The sequence below is a fragment of the Coturnix japonica genome, chromosome 12 (assembly GCF_001577835.2).
Source record: "Coturnix japonica isolate 7356 chromosome 12, Coturnix japonica 2.1, whole genome shotgun sequence".
Lineage (NCBI taxonomy): Eukaryota > Metazoa > Chordata > Aves > Galliformes > Phasianidae > Coturnix > Coturnix japonica.
In genome coordinates, this window is record NC_029527.1 from 2154590 (window position 1) to 2169344 (window position 14755).

Genomic DNA, 14755 nt, shown 5'->3' on the forward strand with positions numbered 1-14755 from the left:
GATCAAGCAGCCTAATCACTAAAATCTTTTACACTTTCTCCACCCAGTACACTTGAAATCTGTGAGGAACACATATCCGTACTGGAGGAAGAGGGGGACCAGGCCAGGGGAAGCTCTTCTTGAACAGACAGCTTTTGTTTTACAGAATTTCTGTTTGCCCTTTCAAGCAGAACAACAAACAAACACCCAAAATATAACTAAGCCCAGTGCCTCCAGATCTCCAAGCAAGAGATTCCTGGCTTTGAAGAGGTTTCTATTATTATTATTCCATCTAGGCTTTCCAAATTCTAATGCATTTCCCTCTTCTGAAAGCCCATCAGGCCCTTGGAAGACTGTTAACATATTTCACCAGAGGGTGGCAGCCTACTGTTATTAAATGATGGAAAAGTAGTTCTGAAGGTAAAATAATGAAGATCAATACTGCATGAAAACAAAGTAGCAAACTTCACAGATAACAATTAAGCTGAATAGTCTATTTAAGTACTGAAGTACTGTTTGAGTACATTTGAAGACTGAATTCTGCGCCCCGCTCTATCAGTAACATGTCCAATAATGAAATGTATTCATCTCCACATATATCCCTCCTGCCTCTTTCCCCAGTATCAGCCTACATTAAACCACAGCGATACAAAGAACAAAACAGAAATTAAAAATTAACAGAAAAGAAAATGAGATTAATAAGACACCAACATTTCACAAAATACAAGTTATCATCAAATCACAATTCTAATTTGCACCGTTAGCTATGGAAGCACATGCCATGTAAAGCACAACTTCCACGTAACAAAACATGACCTCTTTGACATTCAGGTTTGAAAGCTAAACAAAAATGCAAGCAAAATCCACTAGTTTTGAAGCTCCAAATGAAAGTTCAGTAGCGAACCCCAGGGGTCAGCACTGAGTCCAATCCACTCAATATCCTAAGCAATGATCAGGATGATGGGGCAGAGTGTATCCTCAGCAAATTCACTGAAGACACAAAACTGGGAGGAGTGGCTGATAGACCTAAGGGCTGTGCTGCCATCCAGAGGGATGAGAAAGGAGGAATGGGCTGACAAAAACCTCCTGAAGAAGAAATCTCTCCCTGAAGAGGGAGAATTGCAAAGCTCTGCACTGAGGGAGAAATAACAGGGGGCACAAATAAATGCTGGGCCAGCTAGAAAGTAACTTTGCAGAAAAGGTCCCTGGTGGAAAACAAGCTGAATACGAGCCAGCAATGTGCTCTTACAGCAAAACATGCTATCAGAATCCTTGGCATCACTGGCAGGACAAGGACAATTTCTTTATTCCCAGTGTTGCTGCCTCTGACTACATGAACAAGGAAGCTACAGAAGCCTGGGTTCCTATGAACCTGAGTCTTACAACCCACAGGATCTTTCAGCTTGTTTCCACCTCACTCCAATACCTCAGCATGTTCTCATACAGCTCCGTTCCACAGCTGCCACCTGTTTGGCTGCCAAATGACAGAGCTAAAAGTATGCCAGGGCTTAGTCAACACGTCTGCTTCATCTTGCCATCTGGCTGCTTACTCCAAGAATTTACAGCTGTCTTTTTCTCTGCTAAAGGACCTATTTGGAGCACTTTCTGCTACCCAGCTCTTTTTTCACAAGTATTAGAAACTACGTACATGTTTGCCTTTAACCTATGTTAGATTTGGTTATAACCAGTGATGAGATCAGAAGTTACTGGTTAACAGACAAAGCCAAGATATAAATCTTACTTTCCATTGGAGGTCAAGAAGTGAAAGTTTGGCTATTGTAATTACACTGAATGCTCCCAAAGTTTCATATTGGCAAGCAAAGCAAATGGTAGAAATTCCTGAACCAGCATTTACCAAAAGCAAGACAGATGCCCAAGACCTGAGCATATATGCAAGCTTTTAACCACTCATATGTCTTCACTACAAGCATTGACATCTCAGCTATATCCAGGTCATGTTTATGGAATCCAATACAAATCTTGAAACATTTAACAATTTCCAAAAGCAATTATGTGTGTTCTGAGAAGCAGTTTTAGCTGTCTTTCTGCAGTTAGCAGCATTAAGCCATATACCACACCTGTTCAAATGCAGATGGCCATTTACTAACACAATTCTTTACAAATTTAAGTTAAATCTGGGTAGCGAAATCATTCAAAGCCTAAGATTCTAGATAATATTTTGATTATTTCCTACTAAAAATGCTACAGATAGTTGGACTGGCTCAGTGGAATCAGTTGAAGCAACTTCAATTTTAATTAAAAGATTGCCATGTAAAGCTGAACAAATCCAAGAAGTTTCAACTGAAAAAGTCTCAGTTATGTCAATTTGTTCTCCATTCCTCAGAGTTTACAGATATTTTCCTACATTGCTCTGATTAGAAAAAAACAAGCACTACTTCACTCATCTTCTTAAATGACAAATTAGTAAGAAGTAGAAAATTAGTAACATAAGCATTCATTTTCAATGAAGTTCATGGAAAAAATGAAAACCCAAATGAAAATATTAAGAATGTCCCCAGTCATCATTGCTTGTTACTTTGCAGCCTCAAGAGAAAACTTCTGGTTAAACTACTGCACTGCTGATCTAGTAAACCGAACAGCCACCACAGAAGGCAGAAGAAACATTAACGTTTTCCATTCTATTTTAATTTAATGCAAATATAATGATAAAGTCAGAATCTGAAGCCTGTGTTTTGGAGGGGTTTTTTTTTCCTCCTTGTGTATGTTGAGAACTGAAGATTGTCTCATTTTTTTCCCTTCGTTCTGGGAAGGCTGGAGCTTTGAGAACAAAGCTGCTAATAGGAAACATGCAGAAAAGCCCTGGAGTAAATGAAAATCTGACTCAAGCTCCAGATGCCACGTATCACATACCAGTGTCCAAAATTATCTGGTGAGATACACATAAGAATTACTGTGTATACTCAGTGGATCACCTGAAATGGAAGACAGCGTGAGGCACAAACAGAAAGGCTTTCTGCTATTAAAGTGATTTCCAACAGAAATTAATACTTTGAAACAAGAAGTGAGGATGTTTCTGACAGCTTCCCTTAGCCATCAGAGAGTTAGCTCAACAGAATACGCTGCCAGCAGACAGACTTCTTGCAGTTCTTCACATAAAATATGAACAGTTCTACTTAGCAACACAACACTGGATTTAACCATTACACCACAGTGACTGAAGAGGGAATAGCATACCAGCAGGTTTTTCTGCCCACACACTTTTTCTGTCTTAAAATCATACTAAGGATTGCAATACTCCTGGAAGAACAGCATCATGGATACAGTTTTGATGAGAATCCCACACGTTTGCACACAGTAAATTCCTGCTATAACATCCCTGTGCATGAGCTGTACAGCTAACAAGCCAGGACACTATAGGCTAGCTACATATATACGGATCACTTATGCAGCTTGTGCAATACATCTCATTAGCCAGGTTCATTATACATTTATTACTAAGCACCTTCACAAAATATGGGGTCAAGGGAAGAAATGGTGAAATGAGCAAGTTCTCTTCAGTTACATTTGGAGTATCAGTTAAATCATTACATTCCCTCATTATCTTCTGAAGACAGCAGGAAAAGAAATCTCTAATTGACTGAAAATTCTCTGAGGTTCAGAGAACAAGTGACCAGCACAAGCAGGAACTTGCCTCTCAACTACTCAGCTTGTGTTATTTTCAACTTCCAAGTGCTTTTTAGATACAAAGACCAAAGCAAACATTTTTCCTTCCAGATGCACTCTTCACAGAATATCTTAACCCCCCTCTTTCCTTCTCCTGAAAAAGGAAAGTGGCCTGCCATTATGAAATATACTGTTCTGTCTTCATTTATATCCTGCTTAGGGCCACCAAGAACATTTAGACATTGCACTTGCCACCTTCTTACAGCTCTGTTCAAACTTCATCTACTTTCCATTCAACAGAATGAAACAAGAAACACCTGGGTCAGAAACAGGACTATCTTTTCAGCATGAAGAGCTGAAGAAATAATTTATGTATTAAGTTGGCTGAGAGATGCTCGGATTCAAGAAGCAGTATAATAATCAACTATTCTGCAAGAATAATGTAAGCAATGTCTACTCCTCCACCAGAAATGCTGCCATGCAGTGTTATTACTTGCTAAAAAAAAAATAAGTTTCATAGCCAGAAATCAGTACTTCCACAAAATCTTTTTTATTTTCCAATTACATAAATTTCATTTATATTTGACATTAATACATACAATCTCCATTTAGATGTTAACTTCCTGTGAATTATGATTTCAAACATTCTTATTACCTCAAATACTAAATCTGATTTTGTGAAGAACTTGTTTCTGCTTATAAGACAACATAGAATAGGAAAGATAACGATCAGAAATACAGTATTGTTAAATACATGCCAGTACAGTGTAACACACTGCCCTCAAACTCACTAAATGCATAATACTATCCTATATGAAAAGCCAGCAGAATCTTCTCATAATAACAAAAATTCTGAGATGAAAGTATGCTTACAGATGCTACATTGCATGCAGACATCTACCTCTACCGGTAAAGGTAATAGCATTATGTTTCACTTGGCAAACTATGTTTCTACATCAAGGCCTGCAGGACTGGCACACTGAACTGAAGGCAAAATCTACTGTGATGCCATGCAGAAAGAAACATGCTTCCAACCTCCGCCAACCACTATCACAGCCAGAGTCCACAAAGTATTTTCTTAAACGCAGTAAGAGATTCCTTATTCATCATAAAACCATCAAGGTTAACTACAAGCATTTACGTATATTTTAGAGCAATAAGCTTTTCAGAATATAAAAGAGGAAGCTAGTACAAGGTCAATAGGCCACACTCTCTTTTCCTTGAAACCACTGTCAAGGTAAAATCTGCAGGAAATAATGCAATTAATACTGTAGTTACTGTGCATTTTGCTTCTACTGAAAAATAATTCTTGATGATTATGTATTTCTAGAACAATCAGTGTTCCTATTCAAAGCTCAATAAAGTGCATTCAGAATGAATTTCAAGTCAAAATCACAACATTTCTGAAAAGTAGAAACCAAGCCTGATTCTGAAAGTCTTCGGCATTCTGCATTCTTCTTACTGCTTCTACCCAAAGGAGGGAAGAAAAAAACACCTCACTATTCCTTATTAAAACCTTATATGATTATTTTAAATAAAGCCATTAAAACACTAAATATTAAAAGAAAGTTTCTTACCACACTACCTAAAAATCATCTAGATGTTTTCCACATGCACATTCCTCCGGAGCAGACATACATAAAGAAATATTTCATTACTCCTGTTACCAGGAATGCTTTGCTGTAGCAGTAGCTATGTATTATAGATGTGCATTGCTGCTTCTTGTGCTTTGTGCTGAGAACAGGAAGGGTAACAAGTCTCACGTTAACTGTTCCCTCCCAAAGGCAGAGTGCATAGGAACCTGAGAAGATGAGAATATGTGATTATGGAAAATACATCTGTTAGAAGTGCAATTACTTCACAAAGTAACTTTTCTCCCTTTCCAAAGAGTATCCTTCCACTTACACATTCTAAAGGGGGTCAAGTCCATTATCCAGTTCACCCACTTGCAGTTCTAAACAATTATAGACAACTCATGTCCCCGTGATTGCTTTCACAGCACGCAGATTTATAAGCTTCAATAACAAGCCCAGTGCCTGGCAAAGATGTGATGGGAGCTTTGGACTGCTGTCTTACAGAGATATAGAATATTAAGATTTATAAATGCAGCTACTTCATAGGCTCAATTTTGATGTAGTTCAATCTAATCTCTCAATCAGAGCACTGGCTTCATGCCATTGACAAGCTAAAACTCAGCTAAAATATATTAAGAGAAAAAGTACTATGAATATTTATATTTTGGCTATAAATATTTTCATGTAGTATATCTGTTCCTGAAAAGCAATAGGGAAACGCAACAGGTGCTGGAAGTACAACAGTAACAAGAACACTTGGTTTCCATGGAAGATCTGTATCTAATGCCTAAATCACCTCAGCCTCCCTAATGAAATGGTGGCTACCATGAATATTTCTTTATCTGTTCCAAACAAATAAGTTGTTTTTTTCAAGCAGCTGACTGTAAGAATGTGTGAGCTATATTTAAAGTCTCACCAGAAGTAGCCAGAAGTCCTTTCAAGAATCTCAGAACAGCTAATGATAGGAAGTCTTCTGTTTCTTCTACCGCAGAGTGATGGGTAAAGCAACTATGAGGCACTGCCCCAGCTCCGCCAAGAGGAGGCCATCTCTCACAAGTTATTCAGGTAAAGTAGTATAACAGTCCAGGTTGATTACTTGCCATAAATAAAATAACAAATGTATTTTCATGTCTGGTCAAATATAGCTGTATAGAAAAGTATCTTGCTTAAAACAGAGCATTAACTGGTTGGAAGGAAGAGTAGAGAGATCATATTTTTCCTTATAAGTGAAGATGCCAGGGACACGCACAGATGAATGACAACGTGTAATAATACTCAATGTTTCTATGGAAGTTTCCAAGTCACAGTTTCTGGCTGCAGAAACGTAACTCATTACTTGTCACATTCTCATGTTCTTTCTCGCAGCTTTTCTGTCAGTCACTATTGAAATCTGGATACAGGTCTAGGTACATTAAGTTTTATCCAATGCAAGATTCGGTTCTGTCATGGAATACTCATACACCAGCATTACAAGTTCTTGTGCTACACAAGTAGGTTTATTCAACAGTCAATGTAAAAAAATGACCTTGTCATTAACAAACTCAAAATAACAGAGTAAAGGGGTCTAGTGAACCTTAGAAAAAGTAGAACTCAAAATAATTCCTATATCAAACTGTTCTTACTTGCTCAACACATCCCTCCTTGTAGCTCCTAGAAAGCAGAACAATGTGTGTAAAACAGACTGCAGTAGATTGAATATCAGTTCTGAGAGACTGTTTATATAATTCAATGACCCCTTTTTCTGTAATCTTTATAAATGCATATTTGCACAGGGACATGCTCAGAGGATGACTTTCCACTGAACAGCATGAAGTCTTTAAGAGCTGTTATTACCTGGTACTCTGGGTAGGCTCTGGCTGGGCTCAAGGCCCTGCAAGATGGAGCAAGTATCTGATTTTCTCATTAGCTGAGAGCTTTATGCTTCAGTATCCACATTTTCCAGCCAGCTCTGGCAGAGGATAGATAGGCTTTTTCTATCTGCTGTTGACAGTCTGTTACTATTGCTGATAGCAAGCACAAACAAGAAGTGCCTTTGCAGATCACATACAACAGTCATACAGGCTGCTAGTGGTCTGCTGACAGCATTTGAGGATAACGAGTTAAGACCCAGGAATCAGGATGCTAAGAGTTTTATATCTGTATTTTCTTTCTGTGCCTACAATCTAACTTTGAAGTGCAGCCCAACGTGGATAATTCATGTCTGAGGTTGTTTCTTTCTTCAGAAACCCACAGGCTTTACAGGGAACCAAATTACAGCATTCAAATTTCCTCATTATATTTAATCATGTATCCTCTTTTCTTCTGTACAGACTTTGAAAGCAACAAATGAACATCATCAATTCTTATCTAGACAGACTGCCTTCAAATTGCCAAGATCTTGGACTTTTGAGCATTAGGCTTTTCTTTATAAGTCTGACAGCGGGACCAGATCTTGGCTGAAGAAATTTCTGGTTCCAGCAAGTTCATGATTCCAGAGAGTTCTCAGTGACACTAAGCTGCATAAGTTCGTGCTACTGGACTTCCTCTGAGCTTCTGAGAACAATGTGCAGATCTTTCTGTCCTTCTCTAGACTTCATATCACTAAACATTAGAACAGTCTTCTTTCTCATGCCTTCAGTCCAGAACTAAAGCTGAAAACACTAACAACTTGCATTAATTGAACGAGGTAATAATCACAGTAAAACTTCAGACATGTTATTAAAAAACATTCATGCAAGAGAAATTACTTAAAAGATTTCCTGTAGCTTTGAACTAAGATGTCTTATGAGTATGATGTTAAGTTTAATCCTCTCATTATCCTCCTTGTAAGGAAATTCCCACCACAATTCAAACCAAAGCTAGAAGACGACCGAACCACACAGATTTGACCAAGATGACAAAGTGGACTTGTTTACATTTGAGACAGCTCATGCAACAAAAAAAGAGCCTTAATAGGTACCATGGCTGGCCCAGCATCATCTTCTGCAACTATATATGCTGTCAAGGAAGAGCTTTGCTACAGCTCTCAGATGGACAGGCTCTTTTATTCTGTCATCATGGATTTTTAAGTGCATAATGAGATTTCAGGTCTTCTAATACCTACCAAGGATTGAGGACACAACCATAAGTTGAGAACTATAGAAAAGTATCAGGTATGAAATTTAAATTTGGTCAAATTTTATTTTTAGAGAAAATAGTTTCAATTCTTGCAAATGTTTTACTTTGAACTGTTTATATAACAAATCTTCCAAAGCTGTGCTCTATATTCTTTGACTTCCCCTTTAAGAAGCAAATCAGTATAAAACCAACTAATTCTGTAGCAGTCAGGAACAATTCACTGGCTGGTGTTCTAAGTTTCTTTTTCTGGTTCATTATTAGGAATGTATTCTAATTTCTTTTAAAACAAAAATCAGTGACTTATTATTAGGTATTACTTAGGTTCAATTATACCATGGTCACTATTTAACTTCTTACTATGTAGTTCGTAAGGCACTGTTTAGGTTTAATTTTACTCTTTCGACCTCTCCTTTGCAATTCTGTATTCTATATATAAATAGATGTTTGCTGTAATTTTAATTCCACGTTGCCTGCTCCTACAACATTACTGTTGCTCACGATTTCTGATGCTTTTGTTTATATCCCAAATGTTAAAAACATGCACGATTTTGGTTTCTTAAAAATGTTCCAGTCCACAATGCTACAGAAAAGAGCTTGGAAAGGTCAAATAGATCATCAACCTCAGGGAGCTCAAAGCCAAAATAAAATTTACTACTGCATTTTTTTTCTTTTCTTGACAAAGAATTTTCCTTGTCAATAGCTTTGGAAGTAAATTCTTTTAGCAATCCAAAAGTATAACAAAACGCTTCCCTACAGTTTTCTGATGAATCATACAACTAATACAGAACAGCATCTCTACTTTAACAACAAACTTGCTCTCTTTCTCTCTTTTTGCATATATTTCTTAAGCACTATAAAAACTGGCAGAATAAGACTTACTTATCCCCTTCTTATTTATCCCCTTGTAAAGCTAGGAAAAATATACCCGCTCATTCCACAAAGTTGGTTTATATCTCATGTCATACTTGTCCCGTTTCATATCAAAGCTCACGTTCTTTGTACCCAAGCTACTACAAACATGCTGTAAACTTAACATAAATTTTAAAACACTGCATATTAAGACCACCATATAGCCTGAGTGTTCCGCAGGAAACATACAGGAAACAGAGATAGGGAAGTGAAAAAAACAACAGCGAACATTTGAAGATATTCATTGGGACCCTTCCTATAGCACATGTTTTCCCTCAGTTTTTACAAGGGTCGGTTTTTGGCTGGTTGGTGGTGGTTGTTTCTTTTTTTGTTTTACTGTTTCTTAACCTCCTCCTCCCTCTAGAGAACAAACCCTTTGGATAACGGAATGAGTGTAACAGAAACCACTAACTGAACTCATGACCTCTGAAATATTTTTGAAGCCTTACGCTTGCAAGTTTTGTGGTTTTTTAAGTGAACTGATAACACACTGAAAAAGGACTTCACTTTTTTTTGAAGTGATTTTAACAAAAAAAAATGAATCTCCTTGCAAACTTGTGACACTGCGTCAACAACAGCTGATGATGTGGCACAACACTTTTTTTTTTTGCTGGCAAATCAGAAGAGGGACTAAAGCTATTATTTTGCTTTGCCTTCCCACAAGGCTCCTCACCACAAACTATGGTTTAGAGACATCTTTTGTCCCTCCAGCTGTGTTATGCTATTGCTCAGATGATTTCACCAGCACACCAAGCTGCTCCCCTCTACAACTTGAGCTTTCCAGACTTCCAAGGAGTAACTTTATTGGTAAACAAGAATAAAAAGAACCAGTTGTGTTATCTTTGCAGTGAGGAGTAACTCATGCATCTTATGTAAGTACCTGATTTCAGCTGGTACACTGCTCACAATACTGTTAGTAAGCTCTTAGTTTTTGGGTTGTCTCTGTTTTGTCTTTTGTAACAGATGCAGAGAACCACGCACGCTTGATTTTTATTTTCTTCCAACTTTCTAAGTACGCAGTGCTCATATTGTGTGCATCTGACTTGCTCCCCTCATTACCAAGCATTAGCTGACATTGTTCTCTGTTTTAAAGATAGTAGGTTCTTAGAAATACTTCATGAAGCAGCACTAGTATCTCAGTGCTTTGAGACATGAACTGCTTATTTACAACAGTTTTATACTGTTTCTTCTTAAAACTGAGAGATTACTATGTGATTTAACTTATGACTACCTGGTAAACTTTCTTTCTCATCAACAGGGTAGAGGTACAAATTTAAGTATGGGGATCCTGATTCAGCTATCAGTCATTTCCCTTCTCTGGACCACTACAGTATTTTGCCAATACGAAGACTATGATTTTGGGGACGAATACGATGAGCCAGATCATCAACATCCATATTATTTTAACTCTAATCCAAGTGCACAAGCTGAAGTTCCTCACTTTCCTTTTCCAGTTCAGTGTGCCAGAGAATGCTTTTGTCCACCAGAATTTCCACTATCAATGTATTGTGACCATCGTAAACTAAAAACAATACCAAACATCCCTGCTCACGTTCAACAACTCTATCTGCAAAACAACGATATTGAAGCTGTACCTGCAGGACCATTCACTAACGTTACCTTTTTAAGAGAAATTAATCTGAGCTACAACAAAATTAAATTTCATCTGATTGATCACGGTGTTTTTGCCAAATTGTCAAACTTAGTGCAGCTTCATTTACAGCATAACGAATTAGATGAATTTCCATTCCCTCTTCCCAGCTCTCTGGAGAGACTCCTCCTTGGTTTCAATAAGATTTCTCAGTTACCTGGAATTGCATTGGATGGATTACCAAACATAACCATGCTTGACCTTTGCAATAATTTTCTTGATGATTCAGCACTCAAAGGAAATCACTTTTCAGTCATGAACAACTTAATGCAGCTGAACCTGTGCAACAACAAACTACAGACTATGCCTCCTAACCTGCCGTCGTCACTTATGTATCTCTCTCTTGAAAACAACTCAATTTCTTATATTCCAGAAAACTATTTCAGCAAACTCCCCAAAATCATCGCCTTAAGAATGTCTCACAATAACCTGCAGAACATTCCACGCAACACCTTTATTAATCTACCAAACCTTATGGAACTTAACCTTGGACATAACAAATTGAAACAAGTATTCTATATTCCAAGAAGTCTGCAGCATTTGTATATTGAAGACAATGACATTGAAAGTATGTTGATAACTCTTAACTCTTGAAAAGCAGAAAAATGTAGAAGTGGAATTTTGAGTTGGTTGTAAGGAGCAGGGGATGAGCCTACTTGACCATCTAGAGTTGATCACTTGGCCTGAATCAATAACTATCAGAAACAGTTATTTTGTCACTGATTATGAAGATCTGTCACCTAACAGCTGACAGGTTGTGTAGAATCCAAGCTTAGAATCCAGGAGTCATCCAGATTTGCATGCTGTTCAGGAAGCATATATGATCTTTGCAGGCATATGAGATTGAGCTATTAATGTTCTGAACCAACCAGTTAACATGGCATTGACCCATGTTCATACACAACATATCTCTCAAGAATAAGGGCTACATAGCTTTTAACTTACAGCACAGGAAAGGTACCATTCCATCTTCAAGATGGTTAGCTGAGAAGAAACAAAGGTAAACTAGAAAGGATTTTATTTTTCTACTTTCCCATAGTTTCCAAGTGGATGTTTTGTAAATATTCTGCAACTTTTTCCCATGTAACAGCTAAAAATCACTTGGAAACTTTCTTCTGATGAAACAATTGATAAAAATCACATGAACTGAAAAATATTACATTCATATAAGCAAGTAATTAAGACTGTAGTTGCAGCCACATGTGTATATACACATTTTACCTCACAATCTTATATTTTGCAAATTTTACAGCTGTTATAATTGTCATTTATGAAACTGATTTAAAACAGAAAGGCAATTTGATGCATCACAAAAAATATACTCCATTTTAAATTCCAAAATTCATTTTGATTATGAAATACTTAAATATAGCTTCATTTTCTGTATTATAATTAATATTTTTCTCTCTTGCAGTGATAAATGTTACTTTGATGTGTCCCTCTATTGATCCAATGAACATCAACCAGTTAACCTACATACGGGTGGACCAAAATAAGCTAACAGCTCCAATCAGCACATATGCCTTCTTTTGCTTCCCTCTCGTTAGAACCATTTATTACGGTGAACAAAACAGTAATGCCAGCAAGTCAACACAAATCAGAACACCGGTGTTACGACGACTTTTAACACCAGAAGAGTATGATGAAATAGAGGATGATCACGAAACACGCGATCAAGAAACTGAGGAAGAGCACGAAGCAGAAAACAATTATTTTTATCCTCACTTCTGGTGAAATAATCATTGTTAATGAGTATATATAGACATTTTTCCTTGCCTGCGGAGTATTCATGCCCATTTTAGAACAGTTAAATATTTTGGGATCATTCAGTTATAATCTATAAAGTGGAGATAGAATTTTAGTATACATAAACATGTACTATATCATAGGCAACTCAACTGTCCTTTCCTCTGCACCCACACTTTGTTTTTTTCCTTTCACGTGTGTAGCGACCGTGAAGATATGGTACACATTCATAAACATTTAGATTCAGATTTGCAGAATCTATCTTCCTTGGTTAAAAAAAATGAAAAATCAATTAACATTTATCAACCTCAAGGACCCTCTGGCTTCACATAGGAACATATAAATATATTCAATATAGTTTTAAAACTCTTTAAAATTTTAATGGACATTATATATGCAAATATAAATATTAGCATCTGTAACTTTTATAGTTTTATTAACATAAACATAGTATATTAACTGTAGATCTTAATCTCTTTCAGTTTTTAAGTGAAGAGCACACAATCAAAATTAAGACACTTTTTTGAGGACTTTCAGCCTTAAAAAGAGCACTATTCAACTATAGTAGGTGTATTATATGCATACACATATATAAGATCAGAAACTGCTTTGCTTTATTTTTCAAAGTTGCATTAAAGACAAAGCTTTAGCAATTAGTTGCATTTTTTTCTTGAAGTTTTAAAGATAAGCCAATAAATATAGCTCTAAAGTCTTAACTATTCACGTATCATGAGTGAGCTCAATGTAAAACTCCTCCAAACTGTCTACATCAAATTCTGAGGCAATTAGTAGTACAGCCCATCAGGTACATCCCTAAGTATACACATCTACTGGTTTGTTGCATCCAAAAAGAACCAAGTTCAAGTACTTTTAAGAGATCTGTGATACAAATCAAAATACATTGACTTGGCCTTATCAGAAGATTCACTTGAAAAAATGTACTCCTGATCCTAATTAAAATACCAGCAGAAACATGACCAGAAAACACAGTAACTGATGAACATAGAATTTCAGCTTTGGACTAACTGTTCAGAAAGAACTGTGCTTTCCAAGTCTTATCCTCGTAAACAAAGATGGAACTTTCTTGAAATCTAAGCTAAGTACTACTCACAGTCCACAGTAATTAGCAAGGCTTTATTAGAGTGCAGCAGATACCTACTGAAGATTTTGGTACCTATGTAAACCTATAGAGAAAATCTCATGAATGTCTGGAAAAACATTCAGTTACAACTTAGCTTTTGATTACAAAACCAAAGCTCTCAGAGCTACATGTCTGACAAACATTTTTTTTTCTACTGTCTATACTGTAAAATACAGTTATAATCAAAAAAAGCACAATAAAGTAACAATAGTTCCAACCCAACTGTCCACATTTCTTCCCTTAGTCTCGGAACAGCAGAAACTTACTTTTTCGTTCTCAATTGTTGGGTTTTATTACTTATAAAGATTACTTTAAGATATTTACTTCAGTATTCTGATAATAAATTAGATGCATTAGGACAGAAACTCCTTTACAGACAACAGATGGTTTACATTTTGAGCTTTCTGACTTCTTATAAAGTATTCAATTTCCACTCCTATAGTATGAACCAATTTCCTTCTTTGTTTCCTGACTTGATCACTGCAAGCAATGAACATAGGAATTTCCTATATGAAATAAAAGATAAACCATTTCTTAAATGAAAAAATTAGGTACAAAAAAAAAATTAAGGATTTCATAATCATTTTCCAATACTATTGCAGTTGTATAAACTTTTCAGAATTAACCAATCAATGCATATAAGACCTGAAGTCATAAAACTCAATAGATCTACACATTTATCATATGGTGCTTTAAATTTTGTCCCAAATTTACATTACCAACAATTTTGGCTCTTTAAAAGGACACCGAATAACTTAATCTTGTAATTCATGTCATAAACGTAACAACAACAGAAAAAAAAAATGATCCTTCCTCCATTAGAATGCACAAGAGCACAAAACAGACAAATATGATGATACACTTAAAGCTCAGTAACTGATACAAGGAGTCTGCTTCTTTTCCAGAAGTGCAAAGAATAAATGTCTTCAGCTTTAAAAAATTCTGATTATAAATCAGAAACATATGGAAGGATGCTCATACAATCACTAGGTCATTTTCCAGCTGTCTGTTTTGCAGCTGGTTGCTCCAACCATG

General features: G+C 36.5%; 2 protein-coding genes across 2 annotated transcripts in view; one reads left to right on the top strand and one right to left on the bottom strand.

Moving 5' to 3' along the window:
* Positions 1–14755, bottom strand: part of CENPP (centromere protein P) — a 101081-nt gene that overhangs the window by 63553 nt on the left and 22773 nt on the right. The gene's annotated exons all lie outside the window — the stretch shown is intronic.
* Positions 9803–13942, top strand: OMD (osteomodulin). The gene is made up of 3 exons (XM_015874671.2): positions 9803–10054; positions 10441–11401; positions 12248–13942. The coding sequence occupies exons 2-3, from the start codon at positions 10462–10464 to the stop codon at positions 12565–12567; spliced, it is 1260 nt and encodes a 419-aa protein (XP_015730157.1). The 5' UTR covers positions 9803–10054; positions 10441–10461; the 3' UTR covers positions 12568–13942.